This window comes from Heterodontus francisci, chromosome 27, assembly GCF_036365525.1.
Source record: "Heterodontus francisci isolate sHetFra1 chromosome 27, sHetFra1.hap1, whole genome shotgun sequence".
Lineage (NCBI taxonomy): Eukaryota > Metazoa > Chordata > Chondrichthyes > Heterodontiformes > Heterodontidae > Heterodontus > Heterodontus francisci.
The window spans coordinates 70,049,359-70,074,112 of NC_090397.1; the positions used below are offsets into that span (position 1 = coordinate 70,049,359).

General features: G+C 43.3%; 1 protein-coding gene across 1 annotated transcript in view; it reads right to left on the reverse strand.

Annotated features, from left to right (window-relative positions):
- Positions 1 to 24,550, reverse strand: part of frmd4a (FERM domain containing 4A) — a 688,700-nt gene extending 664,150 nt beyond the window's left edge. Inside the window, exon 1 of the mRNA XM_068059571.1 lies at positions 24,372 to 24,550. Coding sequence (XP_067915672.1) covers positions 24,372 to 24,416 — 45 coding nt within the window. The 5' untranslated portion in view covers positions 24,417 to 24,550. The remainder of the gene's footprint in view (positions 1 to 24,371) is intronic.
- Between the last annotated feature and the right edge of the window lie 204 nt (positions 24,551 to 24,754).

A 24,754-nucleotide genomic window follows, 5' to 3' on the forward strand; every position in this document is an offset into this window, starting at 1 on the left:
GTTTGGGGTGTCATTGATATATTATTGACTCCCTACACAGAATAAACAGGATAAGACAAACTGCAATTAGTCACTCTAAGTAAGGACGCCTAAAGCAACGACCATTTCTGCGACTTCAGATAAGGTCTGTAGGAACGTGAGAAAGTCAATGGTCTTCCTGCCCACTGGCCAATGTAATTTCATTTGGAAAGAAAGATAAACTGAATTGAGTTAATAGTGTGCGTTCTCTGCTAAACAGAAGACAGAGCCATGTCGAATCAATATTTCAATCAAAAATCATCTGTTCAGTCATTCCTCATCAGAAGTGTTTAGCAAACATTAGCACAATATATCTGAACTGAGTTAGGCATTCTAAACATATCAAAGGTTGTATCAAAAGGAGAATGCATTGCATTAATTACAAAGTAAATTTTCCATACACAGGAGACAGCATTCAGAGCTCACTCATCTACCATCATTGTAACCACTGGCCCACACCTCCATTCAACACTCGAAGATTCATAACACTAATCACACAGAAAGAATATTAACAGTATTTGAAGAATTAAATCTATGAGTCATTTAATTCAAATGGCTTTCCAGAACTGATATGTAACTTTTATTAACAAGCTTTTGAAGAAGAAACTCGAAAGGGTCTGTTTGGAGCTGCACTGCTAGCAGACTAATTAACTATACACTTACAGTTTCATGGACCTAAAATTACATTGAAATAATAACGAGCACCTAATGTGCTTGTCTAAAATTGATCGCTTTGCTATTTTGACCCATTTAGATTCATGTCTGTACAAAAACAGCAAACAGAAGAATTGCAGCTAAGCGTGTTTAAGCGTTTGGCTGGTTAGCATCTGACAACATCATTTCAGTACCTTTTAAAAAAGTTTTTGCAATTTTAACTAAATAAGATTTACGCCCCAAAGGAAAGCTACAGGGAGCTGAAGCTACAAATCGGTTACCGCACAATTTTGTTTTCAGCCTTTTTCCATTTTCTTCTTAAAAATAAATTAATTTAACAATTGCAAAAACAATGTGATTCAATCCTTGAGCCCTGGACAGTTTCAAAGATCATTACTACCCAATTTACCATTCAGGGATCTTAAGTACATCATGGAGGAACCTCATCAATGTCTAAATCATTCTGAACCAAGTATTTGTCACAAATGGTAGTACTTAACCTATTAGTACTGCAATGTGCAGCTGCTTACCTCAAGAGAAAGGGATCCTTTGTCTGGATACAAAGCAATGCAATAATAATGTGCATACAAAAATTTAGACACAGCGATGTAACGTTTCTAGGAATACGTCAAGATCTAATCTATGTTTTCATGCAGAATATATGGCTGAAAGTTTACCTTTACGCAATTGCACAATCATGCCATGTATTGTTAATCTAAATTCATATCTAATTATTCTCATAGTGCATGACTCTGACTCACTAGAAATGTAATGGGCTCCTAATCTTACTTGCATGCATGTTTTATATTTCTCAGCACAACTCCCCAAGGCACAGAACAGTGATTCATGTTACTTGAGGTCTCAGTGACTGGTTAGATGACATCATCCGTTTTAAGAGTTAATGCAGGAAGCATTTGTCAATCAATGCAGTTCTTACTCAAATGCATCCCATCTTACTTTATTATTAAAGTGCAAGCCTAAACCCCAGATAATGGAGAATTAACAGAAAATTCACCTCAGGTATCAAAAAGCAATCTTTAATTAGATTTGTAATGACATCAGAACAATTAAAGGATTAACCAAGTCCACTTAACACGGGCAGTGCAGTGACTGCAAGCAGAAAATTATATCCAGTGTTTATTAATTCTCAGTTTCCCCCTTTACCACATTGTGCAAGTGCAAAAGATATCAATTTCTCGGTCATTTCTAATGAAGGACATTAACCTACCTTCAACTCAAATGCTTAACAACTTCCAACACTTCAGATTTCTACATTTGATTATTAAATTTATTCTTAATCTTACTTTCTCCCTGTGTAGACCTTCAATATTTACTCCAATGTTCAGGTCACAATATAATGGCTGCAGGATAAATCTGTTGGTACTGAATCACTAATTTTGTCGTAAAATGCTGTGCGCAGACTGTAAACAGGCTTTAAAGTTGGCACAGTCCAAGCGTTCAGCAACTGCCAATATACCATTAAACAGTGGTGCAAATGAGAAATCACTACTCATGGCAGCTGTCTGCAAATATTAAATGTCCTATTTGACCTCAATTTTATTGTTTGTATGCAATGATGGAAAACAAATTGAAGCTATGGGTTAGCAATCAGAGCACATTTCCTGCATTAAAGAATCCGTGCTGTTCTGCAGGGAGAAGCTACTGGCAAAGATATGGCTAGCACTTTAAGAAAAAACATTTTTAATGTACTGTCTACAACTCTACCCAGAACCATAGAAATTTCTTCACTCATAGGGTGGTGAATCTTTTGAATTCTCTATCCCAGAGAGCTGTTGATGCTCAGTCGTTGAGTACATTCAAGACAGAGGTCAACAGATTTTTGATTACTAAGGGAATTAAGGAATATGGGGATAGTGAAGGAAGGTGTAGTTGTGGTAGATCAACCATGATCTTAGTGAATGGCTCTAAAGGGCCAAAGGACCTATTTCAGCTCCTATTTCTTATCTAGTTGTTTCATACTGAACAGAGTGTTAAAAACAGTGCCTCTTGTGTTCTCTACACACCTATTAATCAGATGAGACTTTTCTATCGCCAGTGAAAGGACAGGTAGAATTCCCTGTGAGCACAGTGACCAACTGGAATAGCTATTTCTCTCAAAAAGAAAATCACAGAATGAGGAAAGGCGGTCCAGACCAAAAAGCAACTCTCTCCACAGATAACATGTTCGACTCTTGATTGTTCTCTACCCTATTAAGAAAGGATTCAGCAAAACTTCCTCCTGCCCCACTAAAGGGTTAGTTAAGAAAAATCCCGATTACCTGTATAACCATCGCCCCACAATGTACATCTCAATCAGCTGCATTCCCTAGCATGATAATTCCCTGGTTCCAGATCTTCATTTCTATCTCTAACTATCCTTATTCTGACAGCATGTTTCCTCTCAAGGGGAAATCTAGAACTAGATTCAGAATAAGGAGTCACCCATTTAAGATGGAGATGAGGAGGAATTTCTTCTCTCAGAAGGTTGTGAATCCTTGGAATTCTCTACGCCAGTGAGACTAAGTCATTGAATCTATTCAAAGTTGAGATAGATAGTTTCTTGAACTATAGGGGAGTCAAGGGTAAGGAGGAACAGACAGAAAAGTGGGGTTGTGGCCAAGATCAGATCAGCCATGATCTTATTTAATAGTGGAGCAGGTTCAAGGGGCCAAGTGGCTCCGATTTCTCATGTTCCTCTGAACCTTCTTCCTGCTCCAAACAGACATTCCTTCAGCTCTAATGAAAGGCATAAATTGATAGCTTTGACTGCTTTAGATGGGAATTTGTTTCATGCATCTAATAATCGGAGGTAAAATATCACTAATCTCACATTCACAAGACTGGATAATTTAACGCTGGAGTCCTGAAGTTCTGCACTCACAGTCCAAGCACAATAAATGAGTCACTTGGTCCAGGCATGAGGAGATAATTCAGGCTCACTAAAGCAACGCTTCAAAATGGACCAAAACATTTAGCCTGGTCACGAGTATGACAACATTTCAATCTTTAGACTATACAGCCTTGGCTTGGCTGAAGGGTAAAAAAAAAAAGCAGTCTTGGGAGTGAGCAGTTTTTTTTAAATGATGTAATGCAGACTTCCTAAATCAATAGTTGGACCCAAAGATAGAGAAAAAGTCTCCACAATTGAAGACAGAGCATAGGTGAAACAGGTTAGATATAAAGTAGCAACAAAGATAAAACAGTACAAACAGAACAGCAAATGGAAAGAGGAAAGACAGAGACCACAGCGTTGTTCTTTACTTAAAATTGTTCTCAAGTGTTTCGTTCAATTAAGTAAATATTGCAATGGAACTAACCCTAGCATGAGTGGTATTACTGCAATATTAATGTTTCTTCAATGTCACTCTGTGAAATGAAATTTCTTACATAACAGGCATGAGAGGGAGATTTAGAATTTCCTTGGATTTTCAAACATTCTCTCGAGGTTATAGAACCTGCTCTGCTTACATGTATATTCTCCATTTTTATTATTTATAAAATCATGACCATGTCTCAGTAATTTCCTTTTGTCTAATAAAGAATTTTAGCTTTGTGAATCTCCTTTGTACCTTAAAGCATCACGTCACGTGTTCACTCTTTATCAAAGTTCACTAAACCCACCTCAATATTTCAATAAATCTGAAAATAGTATGTAGGATAACAGGAACAGGAGGAGGCCATTTAGTGCCTCAAGACTGTTTGCTTTTCAATGAGATCATGTGGCTGATCTTTGATCTAACTGCATATATCCAACTTTTCCCTGGATCCCTTAATACTGTTGATTGAGGCGAGAGGAGTGCTCCGTTTTTTCTAGTTCCACTTCTCCACAGGTCACAACATATATTGAAATGTTTACCCAGTTACTGATATAGTCAAATGTAGACTCTACTCTTTATCCCAGAATAAAATACACTAACCAGGTTTCTTTAATAAACAAAATCATCATTTTATTATAAAACAATGCTTAACCATTAATGAAGCAAAGCATTAAAACACAGATTGAAATATGGAAGTTCCCTTTTTACCTTAGCCCCTCACACACACACGCACTGGTTAACCGAAAAGTAGAGATTTTCTCTTTAGAGCTGTGTTACAAAAATAGACAAAAAATACTTTGGCCAAATACTTGCTAATTCCTGAATTAAAAAAAATATATATGGAAAGTTGTCAGCTGTCACTGGGATTTTTCTGGAACAGTTCTTTTCAGGCGACGTTGAAGATCAGTTTGGCAGGCTTTCCAGGAGAAATGCAGCAGGATCTCTATTTCTTACACTTGATTCTCAAAAGAGATGGAAAAACTGCCAGACTTTTCAAAGAGATGAAAAAGAGAGTGACTGCTCTCTTGGCTGGTTTTCTCCAACTCCTTTCAAAACACTGTCCAAACCCCAACACACTGTCCAAAGTGAAACCAAAACAGTATCTCAAGAGTCCAGCCTCCTGACCCCAATAAATCTTGACCTGTTATTTCTCTTTAAACATCTCCCCCAAGTCAAAAAGCCCCTGCTGGGTATTTATCTGAAGACAGGTGACTTCCAGTAAGGGTTGTTTACAAACCAAGTCCAAAAGACCTTCCGATGACACCTTTTTAAAAAAAAACACCTAGTCCAGCAACTATGGAATCTATTTTCAAATGCATTTCATTACAAAGAATGGGAACAAAAACAGAAGATGAAAAATATTTTAAAACATTTTCACATTCATACTCATTCACTCTTTGCCTGTAGCCAATACAGTTCTGCTTTGTATCATCTTTGCACTCAGATAACTCAAAGCAAAGTTAAATCCTAGACAAAGCATCCGCAATTACATTATTTTTTTCCCCACAATGTGGATAATCTTTAAGTGATATGGTTGCAATAGTAAAGTCCATCAGAATAGCCTGGCATCTGGTTTTTTAATTTTTCCAAAAAGGCTAGGGGGTTATGATCAGTATATACCAGAATCTCTGTAGTCGTGGCAGACATAGATTTCAAAATGCTTAAGAGCCAATAATAAAACAAGGGTTTCTTTTTCCACTGTTGAATATCTTTTTTGGTGTCGATTTAGCTTTCTGGAAAAGTATCCCACTAGCTTGTCTATATCTGATCCATTGTCTTGTAACAGGACTACACCGACCCCCAGGTCACTAACATCAATTGCTACCTTGAAGGACTTAGTGAAATTTGGACCAGTCAACACTGGTTCATTAATCAAAATGGCTTTCAGCCTCTCCAAAGATGCTTGGTACTCCCCTGACCACACTACCTTGATTTTCTTTTTTTGTAGCAAATCTGTCAGTGGAGCAGCTGTAGTGCTAAACTTTGGTACAAACTTGCAGTAGAAACCACACATCCCAAGAACCTCATGATTTCTCACTTAGACCTAGGGGTGGGGAACTCCACCAATGCTTGTACTTTTGCTGTTCTTGGCAACACTTGACCTTGTCCCACTACATGTCAGAGGTAAGTTACACTGACTTTTGCAAATTCACTTTTGGCAAGGTTTATCACTAAATCAGCCGATTGTAATTTTCTAAACAGAGCTTCTAGTTATTCCAAATGGTCCTTCCAAGTGTCACTGTCTACCAGCACATCATCAAGGTAAACTACACAGTTAGGAACGCTGGCTACCACTTGGTTTATTAGTCTCTGAAAGGTTGCTGGGGCATTTTCTTTTAGCCTGAATGGCAACTCGGTATTGGTAAAGACCGTCTGGTGTGTCAAAGGCCGATATTTCCTTAGCTCAGGGGGTTAAAGGTACCTGCCAGTATCCCTTTAACAAATCTATTTTCCTAAGAAACATGACACTGCCCACACTGTCAACACAGTCTTCCAAGTGAGGAATTGGGTAGGCGTCTGCCTTTGTTACTGCATTAACCTTTCTGTAGTCAATGCAGAATCTAGTTGAACCTTCAGGTTTAGGCACAAACACCACTGGGGAACTCCAACTGCTTTGACTAGGGTCAGCTAGGTGGTTTTCCAGCATGTATTGGATTTCTGCTTTTACCTGGGCCTGTTTCTCTGGACTTAAAACATAAGGATGCTGTTTTATAGGAAGGGATTCCCCTAGATCCACATCATGTGTGGCTAAGGTTGTACATCCTGGCTGATCCCTACAGACTCTTAAATGCTGTGAACAGCCTTGTGAGCTCTTCTCATTGTTCTGCATCTAAATATGAAAGCATAGTGTCTAATCTCCCCAACAATTCAGTATTAGCTAACCGGATAGTAGGGTGTTCAATTTGAGAATTGTCTAGGCCTCCTTCTGGTTCATCCTCACTATCCCAAGGAACCAACTAGAAAACAGGCCATCCTAGACTGGGTATTGTGTAATGAAAGAAAAATAATTGACAATCCAGTGGTGCGAGACCCCTTGGGGGTGAGCAACCATAATATGATAGAATTCTTCATCAAGATGGAGAGTGACGTAGTTGATTCTGAGACTGGGGTCCTGAATCTTAGTAAAGGGAACCACAAAGGTATGAGGCGCGAGTTGGCTATGACGGATTGGGAAATGGTACTTAAAGGGATGTAGGTGGAAAGGCAATGGCAAACATTCAAAGAGTGCATGGATGAACTGCAACAATTGTTTATTCCTGTCGGGTGCAAAAGTAAAACGGGGAAGGGAGCCAAACCATGGCTTACAAGGGAAATTAGAGATAGCATTAGATCCGAGGAAGAGGTATATAAATCTGCCAGAAAAAACAACAGACCTGAGGAATGGGAGCAGTTTAGAATTCAGCAAAGGAGGACCAACGGATTGATTAAGAAGGGGAAAATAGAGTACGAGAGCAAGCTTGTGGGGAACATAAAAATCGGTAAAAGTTTCTATAGGTATCTGAAGAGAAAAAGATTGGTGAAGACAAATGCAGGTCCCTTACAGTCAGAAACAGGGGAATTTATTACGGGGAACAAAGAAATGGCTGACCAACTAAATGCATACTTTGGCTCTGTCTTCACAAAGGAGGACACAAATATCATACCAGAAATGTTGGGGAACACAGGGCTTTGAGAGAGAGAGGAACTGAAGGAAATCAGTATTAGTAGAGAAATAGTGTTGGGGAAATTGATGGGACTGAAGGCCGATAAATCCCTAGGGCCTGATTGTATGCATCCCAGAGTACTTAAGGAAGTGGCCCGAGAAATAGTGGATGCATGGTGGTCATCTTCCAAGATTTTATAGACTCGAACAGTTCCTACAGATTGGAGGGTAGCTAATGTAACCCCACTATTTAAAAAGGGAGGTAGAGAGAAAACGGAATTATAGACCAGTCAGCCTGACATTGGTAGTGGGGAAAATTCGAGTCCATTATCAAAGATTTTATAGTCGAGCACTTAGAGAACAGTGGTAGAATCGGGCAGAGAGAGTATGGATTTATGAAAGGGAAATCATGCTGAAGAGCTGAACTCAAGAGGTGAGGTGAGAGTGATTGCCCTTGTCATCAAGGCAGCATTTGACCGAGTATGGCATCAAGGAGCCCTAGAAAACTGAGGTCAATGGGAATCAGGGGGAAAACCCTCCGCTGGCTGGAGTCATACCTAGCGCAAAGGAAGATGGTTGTGGTTGTTGGAGGTCAATCATCTGAGCTCCAGGACATCACTGTAGGAGTTCCTCAGGGTAGTGTCCTAGGCGCAGCCATCTTCAGCTGCTTCATCAATGACCTTCCTTCAATTTTAAGGTCAGAAGTGGGGATGGTCACTGATGATTGCACAATGTTCAGCACCATTTGTGACTCCTCAGATACTGAAGCAGTCCATGTAGAAATGCAGCAAGACCTGGACAATATCCGGGCTTGGGCTGATAAGTGGCAAGTAACATTCGCATCACACAAGTGCCAGGCAATGACCATCTCCAACAAGAGAGAATCTAACCATCTCCCCTTGACATTCAATGACATTACCATCGCTGAATCCCCCACTATCAACATCCTAGGGGCTACCATTGACCAGAAACTGAACTGGAGTAGCCATATAAATATCGTGGCTACAAGAGCAGGTCAGAGGCTAGAAATCCTGAGGTGAGTAACTCACCTCCTGACTCCCCAAAGCCTGCCCACCATCTACAAGGCACAAGTCAGGAGTGTGATGGAATACTCTCCACTTGCCTGGATGGGTGCAGCTCCAACAACACTCAAGAAGCTCGACACCATCCAAGACAAAGCAGCCCGCTTGATTGGCACCCCATCTACAAACATTCACTCCCTCCACCACCGACGCACAGTATGTACCATCTATAAGACGCACTGCAGCAATGCACCAAGACTCCTTAGACAGCACCTTCCAAACCCGCAACCTCGACCAACTAGAAGGACAAGGGCACCAAATGCATGGGAACACCTGCAAGTTCCCTCCAAGTCACACACCATCCCGACTTGGAACTATATCGCCGTTCCTTCACTGTCGCTGGGTCAAAATCCTGGAACTCCCTTCCTAACAGCACTGTGGGTATACCTATACCACATGGACTGCAGCTGTTCAAGAAGGCAGCTCACCACCAGCTTCTCAAGGGCAATTAGGGATGGGCAATGAATGCTGGCCTGGCCAGCGACGCCCACATCCCATGAATGAACAAAAAAAAAGATTGTGTGCAGTTTTGGTCTCCTTATCCTGAGGCACAGTGTGGCGTTCGAGCAGAGAGATCCACCATTGACATGCTGTCCTCCCTTCACCAGCTACAGGAGAAATGCCGTGAACAACAGATGCCCCTCTACGTTGCTTTCATTGATCTCACCAAAGCCTTTGACCTCGTCAGCAGACGTGGTCTCTTCAGACTACTAGAAAAGATTGGATGCCCACCAAAGCTTCTAAGTATCATCACCTCATTCCATGACAATAAGAAAGGCACAATTCAGCATAGCGGCACCTCATCAGAGCCCTTTCCTATCCTGAGTGGCGTGAAACAGGGCTGTGTTCTTGCGCCTACACTGTTTGGGATCTTCTTCTCCCTGCTGCTCTCACATGCGTTCAAGTCTTCAGAAGAAGGAATTTTCCTCCACACAAGATCAGGGGGCAGGTTGTTCAACCTTGCCCGTCTAAGAGCGAAGACCAAAGTACGGAAAGTCCTCATCAGGGAACTCATCTTTGCTGATGATGCTGCATTAACATCTCACACTGAAGAGTGTCTGCAGAGACTCATCGACAGGATTGCGGCTGCCTGCAACGAATTTGGCCGAACCATCAGCCTCAAGAAAACGAACATCATGGGACAGGATGTCAGAAATGCTCCATCCATAAATATCAGCGTCCACACTCTGGAAGTGGTTCAAGAGTTCACCTACCTAGGCTCAACTATCACCAGTAACCTGTCTCTCGATGCAGAATTCAACAAGCGCATGGGAAAGGCTTCCTCTGCTATGTCCAAAATGGCCAAGAGAGTGTGGGAAAATGGGGCACTGACACAGAACACAAAAGTTCACGTGTATCAAGCCTGTGTCCTCAGTACCTTGCTCTATGGCAGCGAGGCCTGGACAACGTACGTCAGCCAAGAGCGACGTCTCAATTCATTCCATCTTTGCTGCCTCCGGAGAATACTTGGCATCAGGTGGCAGGACCGCATCTCCAACACAGAAGTCCTCGAGGCGGTCAACATCCCCAGCATATACACCCTACTAAGCCAGCGGTGCCTGAGATGGCTTGGCCATGTGAGCTGCATGGAAGATGGCAGGATCCCCTAGGACATATTGTACAGCGAGCTCATCACTGGTATCAGACCCACCGGCCGTCCTTGTCCCTGCTTTAAAGACGTCTGCAAACGCGACATGAAATCCTGTGACATTGATCACAAGTCGTGGGAGTCAGTTGCCAGCGATCGCCAGAGCTGGCGGGCAACCATAAAGTCAGGGCTAAGCGTGGAGTGTCGAAGAGACTTAGCAGTTGGCAGGAAAAAAGACAGAAGCGCAAGGAGAGAGCCAACTGTGTAACAGCCCCGACAACCAATTTTATCTGCAGCACCTGCGGAAGAGTCTGTCACTCTAGAATTGGCCTTTCTTGCCACTTAGAGGGAGTGCAGCGAAGTTTTACCAGACTGTTTCCTGGGATGGCGGGACTGACGTATGAAGAGAGATTGAGTCGGTTAGGATTATATTCACTGGAGTTCAGAAGAGTGAGGGAGGATCTCATAGAAACCTATAAAATTCTGACAGGACTTGACAGGGTAGATGCAGGAAGGATGTTCCCGATGGTGGGGGAGTCCGGAACCAGGGGTCATAGTCTAAGAACATGGGGTAAACCTTTCAGGACTGAGATGAGGAGCAATTTCTTCACCCAGAGAGTGGTGAGCCTGTGGAATTCGCTACCACAGAAAGCAGTTGAGGTCAAAACATTGTACGTTTTCAAGGAGTTAGATATAGCTCTTGGGTTTAAAGAGATCAAAGGGTATGGGGGGAAAGCGGGAACAGGTTACTGAGTTGGATGATCAGCCATGATCATAATGAATGGCAGAGCAGGCTCGATGGGCCGAATGGTCTACTCCTGCTCCTATTTTCTATGTTTCTATCCCTTTCATCCTTCACTGTCCCCACTACCTGACATACCTGTCCTTGTTCATCCTCCTCCCAGTGATGATCTTGTTTCAACATATTAATGTGACACAGCCGATTCTTTTTCTGGCAATCTGGGGTGTCAATCAAATAATTTACTTCAATTCTTTTGACCACTTTACATGGACCACTGAACCGTGCTTTCAGCAGTAAAGGCAGTAATACGAACACCTTATCCTCTCGTTGAAATGTTCGGGTCCCGGCATGCTTGTCTGCCCATTTCTTCATGGTTGTTTGGGAAGGTTTAAGATGTTCCTGAGCCACTTTTAAGGTTCTCGTGAACACGGAAACAATCTAATACAGAAGATTTGCCCCACTGTTCTAAATACCTTTCTTTAATTAGTTTTAGAGGACTTACCTCATGTCCATCAACTAATTCAAAAGGACTAAAACCGGGTCAACTCATTAGGTGAATCCCTAGTGGCAAACAAAAGAAATTCTATCTAGCCCTTTATCCCAATCATGGGCATATTCCTGACAGTATGCCCTGATCATTGTTTTGAGGGTCTGATGGTACCTTTCTAAAGCTCCTTGTGTCTGCGGGTGATATGCTGAAGACTTTAACTGTGTTACACCAAAATTACCCACAACTTCCTGAAAACTTTTGGACATAAAATTGGAACCTTGATCTGACTGAATCTCAAAACAGTAATCTATATCCAGTGAAGAACTGGGTTAACTTCTCTACCACTACCTTAGCAGAAATTGTTCTCAAGGGAATGGCCTCTGGGAACCAAGTAGCCATATCCATAATAGTGAGTATATATTGATGTCCTGCTTTTGTTTTCAGTAAAGGTCCTACAGTCTACCAACATCCTACCAAATGGTTACTCAATAACTGGTATGGGAATTAGAGGTGCCGGTTTTATGGCAGTGTGCGGTTTTCCCATAATTTGGCATGCATGGCACATTTCACAAAACTGCACCACGTCCCTGAAAAGACCTGGCCGGTAAAAATGTTGGGTCTTCCAGATCCCCACATCTCCCACTATGGGAATTTCATGGGCTATCCTCAATAGTTTCCAGCGATATTTGGGTGGTACCACTATTGGATTTGGATTGGGTGGTACCACTTTGTCCGCAGGTCTGTGAGGAGGTCTCCACTTCCTCATCAGAATCCCATTTTTAATATAGTAGCCTTCTGGAACTCCCTTTGCCTCAGTTTGTTGAAGCCGATGGTGCCACTTTATTAACTCTGGATCAGCTTGCTGAGCCTTGATCAGAGAAGACTTATTAAACATTTCCTTCAGATTATACAAATCCCCAAAGGAAGTTTCAGATATTCAACTATCATACAGTGATGCCAATTTTACCTGCGACAATGTAACTTGTTTAGCCATTGCTCAGGTCACTACACATGAAGGAAAAATTCCTGGAACCTTTCCCTGCAACTGTTCTGTCTCTGACTTCACTTGGTTTTTCTGTTTCTACTGGAGAAGCTACTACCTTCGCTCCAGCCAAATCATTCCCCAGGACTAGGTCAACTCCGTCCACAGGCAAACTATGGACAACTCCTACAGTTACCATTCCAGACATTAGGTCACACTCTAGGTGCACCGGATACAAAGGTACGGGTATATACGCCCCGCCAATACCGTTCACTAAAAGTTTGGCATTCTGTGCACTCTCTGGTGGAAAAGTTATGTCTTTTCCCAGCAAAGGAGTTTGGGTGGTGCCTGTATCCCTCAATATAATTATACACTTACCTGCCTCACTTGAGGGATATGGAGTTACTTTTCCTTTTTACAAGAATTCCCTATAACACTTGGTATCTTGTTCACGTCCCCAAACGGTTTTTGTATTTGGCATTACAGTCGTAGTCAGAGCTACAGCCTGATCCGTCATACTCTCGTCAAGGCCCCTTTCTCTGCATTGGCTTTGTGTACCTCCATAAGTCCCATGGGTTTACCCTGCAACTTCCAGCATTCTGCACAAAGGTGTCCCACCTTGTGACAATGATAACACTTAGGATTTCAGACCTCACTTCCTTCCAGCGCCTTCGTTTCTGGCCTGAGAAGGAGATCCCGGGGCATTCCCAGCTGTCCCTTCTTGTCTCCGGCTACTTGCCTTCTTTTCACCCTCCCACCTTCTATCCTTCTCAGGATTTGTGGGGGTGACAAACAAAGGGTTTGGGCTTATAAACAAGCTCAAAATCATCAGCGATTTCCACTGCCTGTCTGGCCCTTGAAACTTTCTGGTCCTCTCCATGGGCTCTTACTGCTGGAGGGAGGGAATTTTTAAACTCTTCCAAGAGAATTAGTTCCCCAAGGTTCTCATACATGGCTTCCACCTTTAGTGCCTGCATTCAACAATCAAAATTAATTTGCTTTACCCTCTCAAATTCATACAAGTCTGCCTAGACCGTCTCCGGAGTGTCGGAACTTTCTGCTGGTAAGCTTCAAGGATGAACTCATACACAGCGAGAATAGCCTTTTCTGCCATCTCAATCTGCAGAAGCCTCCTCACAAAGCATGGCAGAAACTTCATGAGCTCTGCCAATCAACCTGCTTTGCATAAACAGTGTCCGGCTTTCCTTTGACCCTTCATCTGTCTGGCCATCTTTTCAAAAGAAATGAAAAATGCCTCTATGCCCCTTTTCTCAAATTTTGGTAGGGCCTGTACAAATTTAAACAACTCTCCATTGGGTCCTAGGCTGGAGTCAGATCTTTCCCCACTGAAATTTTCCCTGCAGTCAAGACCAACCCTTTGTCTCAGTTCCATCTTTTTTAATGCGAATTCCCTTCCTTCTCTTTCACTTTCTCTTTCAAATTCAAGCTTAAGTTTTTCTAATTCTATTTCTTTTTCTTTGTCAAGTTCAAGCTACCTCATCTGCAACTAAATTTTAGATAATTCAACTGTATAATGTGGTTTGCCGCCTTCCAATTGCAAATACTGTACTATTACTGCAATTAAATCTGCTTTCTGAGCTCCTGGTGCTGATGGTGTCTGCTCTCCTGGCTGGTTTTCTCTAACTCCTTTTAAAACACTGTCCAAAGCGAAACCAAAACAATATCTCAAGAGTCAAGCCTCCGAACCCCTATAAATCTTGACCTGTCACTTCTCGGTCAACATCTCCCCCAAGTCAAAAAGTCCCTGCTGGGTATTTATCTGAAGACAGGTGACTTCCAGTAAAGGTTGTTTACAAACCAAGTCCAAAATACCATCCGAAGACCTCTTTTTTTTTTAAAAAAAGGCCAGCATTGATGGAATCCTTTTCAGTTTTAAAAGCCAAGTTATCAAAAAAATTTAAAAATAGCAGCATTTTGGTAACAATACTTTTGATAAATAAAAACCTATCAATCTCAGACATGAAAATCACAACTGATGTATCAGTTCACATTTGAAAAATGTTCCTAACTTCTCCCACCCTTTGCATGTAAAAGTGTTTCCTAATTTCACTCCTGAAAGTGAAAGAATTAGAGACAGACCTATGTCTAAGTCTAAACTTCCCAACCAGCAGAAATAGTTTCTCTATCTCCATTCTCTGTTCCCCTTAATATCTTGAAAAACTGATCAAATCAACCCTCAACCTTCTAATTCCAGAAAATACAATCCTAGTTTGCATAATCTCTCTTTGTAATTTAACCCTTAAGAGTCCAGATATCATTCTAGTAAATCTACACTGCGTTCCCAAGGACAATATAACCTTCATAAAGTGAGGTGTCCAGAATTGCTCCAGGTGTGGTCTAACCAGGACATTATATAGCTAATACATCATTTCTACCCCCTTTAGATATAAAGGCCAGCAATCCATTCGCCTTTTCGGTCATTTTCTATACTTGTTCCTGACATTTTGATTACCCGAGTACCTGGACCCCCAAGTCTCTTTAGACCTCCACCCTTTCTTGCTTTTCACCATTTATTAAGTACCCGGTTCTATCCTCTTTAGGTCCGAAGTGAATGACCTCACATTTGCCAACATTGAAATCCAACTGCCACAATTTTGTCTGAAACTGCACACAAAATTCCAAACGTGACCATCAACAACCCTACAGACTCAGACTCACTGGCCTTTGCTGGCGTTGGTCAGATCACACAAGTCAACATACTGATCTGAACTGATCTAATCATTACTTAAGCTTTTGTGATACACACTAAAGTCTAAGCTTTTAAAAAAAAAATACATTATCCATCTATTTTATTCAAAGTTTTATGACTGTGTGTCTATTGCATTGAGCCTCTGATGCTACTGATTAATGCATGATAACCAACTGACATCAAGGACCAAGCAGATCCCACTGGTTCACACTAAACACGCCACACCTAACCAATCAGGTCACAAGAATACATAAGTAGTCAATTTTAATTTTCCACCTCTTATTTTTAGCTTTCTATTTTTAATGCTTTTTTCAGCATTCCTAAGAAAAGGATTAGGAGCAGGAGTAGGTCACACGGCCCCTCGAACCTGCTCTGCCATTCAATAAGATTATGACTGATCTGATCTTGGTCTCAACTCCACTTTCCTGCGTGTGCCCATAACCCTAAACTCCCCTATAGCTCAAAAATCAGTATCTCAGCCCTGAATATATTCAATGACCCAGCCTCCACTGCTCTCTGGGGAAGAGAATTCCAAAGATTCACGTCCCTCAGAATAGAAATTCCTCCTTATCTCTGTCTTAAATGGGCCACCTCTTATTCTGAAACTGTGCCCCAAAGATCTAGATTCCCCCATAAGGGGATACATCCTCTCAGCATCTACCCTGTTGAGCCCTATCAGAATCTTACACATTTCAATAAGATTATCTCATTGTTCTAAACTCCAATGAGTATAGGATCAACCTGTTCAACCTTTCTTCATAAGACAACCCCTTCATCCCAGGAATCAACCTAGTGAATCTTCTCTGAACTGCCTCCAGTGCAAATATGTCCCTCCATATTGGAGATCAAAACTGTACGCAGTTATTTTTATTCACAATTACTTTTTTTTCTTCTTTCCAAGCAGCCAGGATTTGAGCTGCTCAACTTCTCTGCTTTGGCCTTTCTTAATCGCCCCTCCCATTCAAGCGTGCGTGCTCACCACAGGCCCCACTCCGCCTCTACATCCAAGCTAGCAACTCTGTCTTATCCCACTCGATCTCACCTCTCAGCCAGCGATAATTTAGCTCCACTTCAACCAAACTCAACAGTTTTGGTCTCCATACTTAAGGATCTTGAGGCTGATGGTTAGGTCAAAAACGAAAATCATGGGACAGGACATCAGAAATGCTCCATCCATCAATATCGGCGACCACGCTCTGGAAGTGGTTCAAGAGTTCACCTACCTAGGCTCAACTATCACCAGTAACCTGTCTCTAGATGCAGAAATCAACAAGCGCACGGGAAAGGCTTCCACTTATGAAGAAAGGTTGAACAGGTTGATCATATACTCGTTGGAGTTTAGAAGAATGAGATAATCTTATTGAAATGTGTAAGATTCTGATAGGGCAATGTCCAGAATGGCCAAGAGAGTGTGGGAAAATGGCGCACTGACACGGAACACAAAAGTCCGAGTGTATCAAGCCTGTGTCCTCAGTACCTTGCTCTATGGCAGCGAGGCCTGGACAACGTATGTCAGCCAAGAGCGACATCTCAATTCATTCCATCTTCGCTGCCTCCGGAGAATCCTTGGCATCAGGTGGCAGGACCGCATCTCCAACACAGAAGTCCTCGAGGCGGTCAACACCCCCAGCTTATACACACTACTGAGTCAGCGGCGCTTGAGATGGCTTGGCCATGTGAGCCACATGGAAGATGGCAGGATCCCCAAGGACACATTGTACAGCAAGCTCGTCACTGGTACCAGACCCACTGGCCGTCCATGTCTCTGCTTTAAAGACGTCTGCAAACGCGACTTGAAATCCTGTAACATTGATCACAAGTCGTGGGAGTCAGTTGCCAGCGATCGCCAGAGCTGGCGGGCAGCCATAAAGGCGGGGCTAAAGTGTGGCGAGTTGAAGAGACTTAGCAGTTGGCAGGAAAAAAGACAGAAGCACAAGGGGAGAGCCAACTGTGTAACAGCCCCGACAACCAATTTTTTCTGCAGCACCTGTGAAAGAGTCTGTCACTCTAGTATTGGCCTTTATAGCCACTCCAGGCGCTGCTCCACAAACCACTGACCACCTCCAGGCGCTTACTCATTGTCTCCCGAGACAAGGAGGCCAAAGAAGAAGACGACTTAAGGACCTACTTGCCTTACAGGGGGTGCAAATAAGGTTCACTAGGTTGCTTCCTGGAATAAGAGGCTGTCCTATGAAGAGAGATTGAGGAAACTGGGCCTGTATTCTCTGGACTTTAGAAGAATGAGAGGTGATCTCATTGATGCATATAAGATTCTCAGAGAGCTTCACAGGGTAGATATTAAGAGGCTGTTTTCTCTGGCTGGAGAGTTTAGAACTCGGTGTCATAATCTCAGGATAAGGTATCAGCCATTTCGGACTCAGATGAGGAGAAATTTCTTCACTCAGAGGGTTGTGGATCTTTGGAATTCTCTACCCCAGAGAGCTGTGGATGCTCACTGAGTTTATTCAAGGTTGCAATCAGTAGATTTTTGGACACTAAGGGAATCAAGGGCGGGAAAGTGGAATTGAGGCCAAAGAAAGCAGCCTTCACTTATTAAGTGTCAGAGCGGGCTCAAGGAGTTGTGTGGCCCAGTCCTGCTCCTATTTCATATGTTTTAATCCTCTCTGTCCATCACAAGAATGACTGCATTTCAGAATATTGATCATCTGAAATATAAATCAATGGCTTTTGTTCTCTTGCCTGACCTGGTCTTTCTACCGGAGCTTGAACTGTACACTCTGCTATTATCCACACCCAGATCGAGCCAGACTTGAATTATATTTGTCACTTGTTCCTGCTATTTCCTGTGCCAGAAAGGTTCACAGTCTGGCAGTGAGAGTTTGTTGTTGGTATTCCGATGAATTGGGTATGGAGACGAGCACAAGGCATGAAAGATCAGAAAGGGGAGGACTGATGTCTGTTAAATTACCAAAGATGCTGAGAAAAAAAATATTTTTTGGAATAAAACCTTTGAGTGCAGGTGTGAGTGACAGCATGAACAAGTTCGGCAGTTTGCGAATGAAGTGATGTGTCTGAACATGAGCTCATTTGTGCTTGTGGCCGGAATTTTACAGTGCGCAGACGGGAGCCGGACTCCAACGTAAATGTCGGTGATGAACCCGCTTCTGCCCAGCCTGGGGATCCGTCCCGTATTTTACGGATACCCAGGCTTTAATTGTCCCGAGGTGGGACTTCCACCCAATCAACGGGCCGGCAGCTCTTCATCTCAGCGGCGCCACCGGGAGCAGTGGCCACTGCTGGGACTGCAGCCCAGCCAACACCATGGACCCGAGAGAGTGGGTAAGTTTGGGTTGCCTCACCAGGGGGGAATCGGTCGTGCCCTGGTGAGGCTCGGGTGGTCGTTTGGGGGGGAGGTGGGGTGTCTTGGATCCTGGGGGTGAGTTGGGAGGCGGGGGCAGCCCTCAATCAGGCACCCCGTGCCCGACAGCCATGCCCCCCCACCCCCCGCCCCCGGGGTGTGGAAATGCCGGCAGCTATCGCTGGGCGGCCTTTCACGCTATCAGCACACCCGCTTGCCACGGGTAAAATACCCGTGGAGGCGGGCGAAGGCCCTTAGGTGGCCATTAAGTAAACTTGTCCGGAGGCGGAATCGGGGCGGGTAGGCCTCTGGGAGCCTGCCGCTCCATTTTACACCACCCCCATGCCACCATCCTACCCGCTGGGGCGGCATAAAATTCCATCCTTGTGTGAGATTTCGTGATGATGTGTGGGTGTGAATTTTTGAATTCGCCGGCGTGCGCAACATTGACGTAAATCAGGACATGACATCGCCATTTAAATTACATTCCACCCCCCCCCAGGATGGATGACCTTCCCATGCCCAAACTCAAGGTAGTGGGGGATGGAATGTGGAGCAAATCCTAACAGCTTTCCCACAACTTTAAAGCCCCCTCCTACCTACACCATTACCACTGGGTTGGTGAGGGGGGGGGGTAAAATTGGCCCCAGAGTGAAACAGGAAAAGTGAGAAAGTAGAGATGGATAAAGAAAATCATTGCAATATATTTGTTTGAATTATGACATGAATGTTTCTTTTGAGCACAGACTGAATGATTGACATTGTTACCACTGAGGCTGGAGCAATGCACTGTCAATTCAGTCCCATCACTCCACAGGTCGCAGCATATTATTAAAATTTTCCCACGTCCCTTTCCTCAAACCTAGGAGGAGCTTGTAAAAATTTATACAGCTTTTCGCTGGGTCCTGGGCTGAATTCAAATTCTTCCTGACTAGAATTTTCCCTGGAGTCAAGACCACCTCTTTGTTTTCATTCCATCTCTTTAAAACAAAATTCCCTCTCTTCTCTTTCACTCTGAAGTCCATGTTTTCTTATTGCTATTTCTTTTTCTGTTTCCTGGTGAAACCTAAGTTTTTTCATCTCTTGTTCCTGCTCACGTTTTTTCGTTTCCAACTGAATTCTAGCCAATTCCACTGCATCACTGTCTGACTTACTATCTTGACTATTACATCAAATATCACTGCTTTTTTGGCACCTGATTTCAATTCTAACCCCAATTTTGCCGCCAATCCTTTTAGTTTATTCTTAAAGTTATTAAATCACCGACAGAAACATTCTCCTTTCCCAGAAACTCTGCTGCAACTGCTAATGCCATTCTGATAATATTGACTGTAGCTTCTTATACAAGAAACCTGGTTCCCTTTATATTTTTTGTGTAATTGCCATTAGATTTGGATCCCGACAATCGAGTTTCCATTATATATGATCCCAGACGCCACAGCAATTAATATGATGCCAGACGCAAGACCTCAATTTATATATTGTCCCAGAAACGAGCAATTAATATGATTCCAAACGTGAGCCCACCAATTAATCTGATTCTGTACACGGACGAGACACACAATTAAAATATGTTACAACCGAGGTGGGAGCAATGCACCGTCAATTCAGTCCCATCACTCCACAGGTTGCAGCATATTAAAGTTTTCTCACCCAACCGGAAAACAGCCAAATTAAACACTCTAGTAACTCCCAGAATTAAACAGAGCAAACCAGGTATCTTTAGACAACAACTAATTAACTATTTATTAAAACTAAATCTTAAACACTATTAAGATAAACCTATGTCTAAAGACCTTATAACTTCTTATTTTGACCTAACTCCCCCATTCATACACACATTCTAAAATTATAGTTAACCGGTTTCTTTTTAAAAAAAAGATGTATTTAAAAATGAGCTGTCCCTGAAGAATAAATAAATAAGTACATCTTTATGGGTTACGTTCCCGATGAATGTGGTATTCTAATTTGAAAATAATCAAATGCTACTCAAAGTCTCCACACGGATTTGATGAAATAGTCTTAGTAGATTCAAAACACTTCGGCTGCAGCCGGCATCAAGACCACGGGTGAATTCCAGAAAACACAATCAGTCAAGAAAGATTTAATCTTGAAGCAAATACTTCCCAGCTTGGAAGTAAAGAAAAGGAGTTTTGCTGCCTTCAGCAATACAAATGGTCTCTTCAAAAAAAAAAGGACTTTTTTCCTCCTTAAGCAATTAACATGGCCTGTAGCGCCTTGTAGAATTTCTGCTGAGAGAGAATAGACAGCTCTTTTCTTTAGTAGCACATCTCGCTGGTGGCTGGTTCAGTCTAGTTTTTGCCAGTTTTACACACAGTCAAATTGAAACATTATACGATGTGACCCCTCTCTCTCTCCTGCTGTGGCCTAAGTAACAAGTGCAGCTGGCACACTATGCCTCAGAAATCCAAAAGCTTCTCCCTGTTTTAAAGGCACACTGTCTTAATCCAAGGAGAAAATAAATACGGTTCTCTGACAACACTGGAGGCCTGAATTTTGCCAGCCCGTCGGAGACAGGCTGGGAGGTGGGAGTGGTGGTAAAATGGCAATGGAAGGATTCAGGAGGGAAGCCCAATGTGTGACCACCACTGGGAATACACCCAGTGGTGGGTACAGCAAATAAGGTAATTAATGGCCTATTGCCAGCATTTTACTGGCGTTGGAAAAGCTCCACACGGGGAGACTGCCAGCTATATTGAGGTGGCCTCCCAATGGCCTTCTGGGGCTGGTGGGGTGGGGGAGCCTTCCTTTCCAGAAGCTCCATGGCCAACAGAGGGCCCACCAGCGGCAATGCCACCCCTGCGGCTCACCCATCCAATCACAGAGGCCTACCTGCCTGGTCCTGGCACATCAATATATTTCTCAACATGGAGGCACCCTCTCCTCCCCTTGTAGCCACAGCAGCAGCGACTTCTATCAGTGATAGTTTGGAGAGTCAGGTCGCTGTCCTTAATGGGGTGGCAACCTCTGAATTAGCTGCCCCAGTAAAATTGCCGCCGTGTTCCCGTCGTGCACCTGCATGGACTCAGGACCTATATTTGGCCCAGGCATAGGGACTCGCTGCATGCCAATAAAATCCCAGCCATAGCTTCTGAATCTCACTTTCAATTCACACTCTAACTTGACTTCCTTTACCAAGCTTATGTGAAATCCTCCAGCTCTGTGAGCACAGTGTATTTTATTTATTGAGAGATACAGCACTGAAACAGGCCCTTCGGCCCACCGAGTCTGTGCCGACCAACAACCACCCATTTATACTAACCCTACAATAATCCCATATTCCTACCACCGGCCTACACTAGGGGCAATTTACAATGACCAATTTACCTATCAACCTGCAAGTCTTTGGCTGTGGGAGGAAACCGGAGCACCCGGCGAAAACCCACGCGGGCACAGGGAGAACTTGCAAACTCCACACAGGCAGTCCCCAGAACTAAACCCGGCTCCCTGGAGCTGTGAGGCAAAATGTAATGTTCCATCATTTGGGTAGGGGGACAGAATAGGGAAGGAGGCAACAGCAGGAGTATTTCTGTAACTCAGAAGTACATTCCCCAGTTGATACAAACAATAGCTGGGATTTTATTCTCACACTGAGAGTGTCAACATCCCAATTCAGGTTCCAAGCTCCCGTGGGAAAATGGTGGGGTTATGGCAGCAATTTTACCAGCGGTGGCCAATTAAAAGGCCATCGCATTTAGGATGGCAGCCTGCCTCTCCGCACCGTCGTCCGATCAGAGGGCCAGCAGCTCTGAGGCTGCGAGGGGAAGGAGAGGCGCCTCCAGCGTGAGGCGCTCTTCAAAGGCCAGCAGAAAATATATTGACGTGCTGGGTCAGGCAGGAAGACCCCGTGATCGGAGGGGTGAACCCATTAGCAGCAGTGTTAGGGACGACCATTGCCTCAGGTGGGCCCCTGCATGGGCCATGGAGTCTCCAGAAAGGAAGGCCCCACTCCCTGAAAAGCTGCTGGGAGGCTGCCTCGATGTAGCTGGTAGTCTAGCTATGGGCGTTTCCGATGTTGAGGAACTGCTGGCATCCTGGTAAAATGGCTGTCAATAGACCAATTAATTATCTTAATTGGCCGCCTACCTTCAGTCGGCGAGCAGCTGAGCCGCTGCTGTTACTGCCACTGGGAATATCCCGTGGCGGCGGGAACACATCAGTCTATCCCCCCCCCCCCCCGATTCCTTCCACTGCCATCTTACCACCATTCCCACCTCCCAGTCCATCTCCAAAGTGCGGATAAAATTCCGGTCAGAATCTCCAATGCCTCTGTTCAGTCTTGCACATCCCACATTCGGCGATGGGAGTGGAAGCTAAGAGGGAAAAGGCAAACAGGAGGAAAACACTTTAATTTAAGTTTAGTTCTTCAACCTCTTTTCCCAATCCACTTTGTAAACCAGCATTGACCTCGGTCACCCAAATTAACTGTAGAGCTGTGAACTGCTGACTTGCGTCTCTAGCGTACAGGAGGGAATTGTATACACATGAGACAGAGTCACAGATTCCTGCTGTTAAATGTCTTTAATGTCTGTAAAAATCAAAATGACAAATCAGTACAGTCTATCAGCTCTGCAGCTGTTCTGGGCAGAAACAGATGGCAATTTAATAGGTGCCTCATTATTGTCATAGCTCTTACTGTAACGTTCAATTCTACTGGGCTTTTATTTTGGTCCAACTGTCATTTCAAAGGCTTCAGTACAAAGCGACTGGTGCCATACCACCAGTTGGTGCCATGGGGTTCTAACAGGGTGGCATTTCCAGGCACTTTGTGAAACAGTAGTTTATCTCCATTCCTAACCTCTACCGTGATCTAACAAAACAATAAGCTCCCACATACACATTTGCATTTGCCAGCGGTTAAGATGAGAATTTGAGCCAAATTAATTCCACAATTGCCATGTCCTTTATTGCCTCTCGCACAGCGTCAGATTAGAATAATAATCAGAGTGTCTGTTTGCTTGCAGGAAAATATCAAATATCATACTGTGTCAAGTGCACTTTATCTTGTTTTTAACATCAGTCACACAATACAGTAGATATTCAAGTCAACACAATATTCAAGATATATTACATGACATCATGTGGATACCCCATTCTGGGTCTGCTACCACAGGCCATAATAACTACTTTGTTCCTTGCAGTAAACACAATGTCAGTCTTTTTTTGTTTAAAAAGCCCTTCATCAGTAAGACAATTAAGAATGGATTATTCGAACAAAACAAAGGGATAATTTATTAGTCATTGGTGTAAACAACGATCCACACAGTGATGTCGGAATGCCTCTTTTAAGCCATGATATCATTCACTGTTATGTTGCTTCTTGCAAAAACTTCAAAACACACACACCCTTACGAAGTGAAAAGCAGAATCGTAGCAATTTATCATTCAAAAATTAAACAAAACCTTTCGAATAATATGGACATGGGTAGGCCGTTAAAGAACTGTAGTAACATACTGCAAATGCTGATAATATTCTTGTTACACAGCATCTATTTTACACAGCTTACTGGGCATGTCAAATGAACCCATCCTGTTAAGGATGTGTAACTGTGCACTCCCCTGAGAAATGATGACATCTTCTTCGCTTGGAGAACCCTGCACAGGCCCTTGCTTACTTATTTATACCCTAAAGCCACAGAATTTCATCCCCTCATTACTCGACCAGATTGCAAGACAAAATGAAGTACCTACTTATGCACTGCTTATGGCAAACCTAAAACAGGAGCAAAAAAAAAGACAAATCTTGAGAGACTGGTTGAAATCACAGCAGTGTAGAATATGTGTCAGTTCAGCAGAATCACTTACCGTAAGTAAACTGAAAGCAGGTTCAGGGGCAAGCTGCACGGCCATGGTCCTCTCCTCCCAGCTGATTAAGTGTAAACCCCCTCACATTAAGCAAGTTTCTGGCCTTTCTGTTTTCTTTTGAAGACCATCCATTCACCTACAAATCAGCAAACAAAACAAAAAAAAATAGGACAAGCCAGAGAACAATGCTTAAATATTGCCTGCAAACAGCCGAGTCAGGAAAAAAAAAGAGCAGCACAGGGAGGGGGAGGGGGAAAGAAAAGCTTAATTAGATAAAAAAAAGAACAGTGACTACGTCTCTTAGCTCAACCTTGAAGCAGCTGGTTTCAGAGAAGATTCTGGAGATAGCAGTGAGCTCTAAGCGTGCAAGCCACTCAGCCATT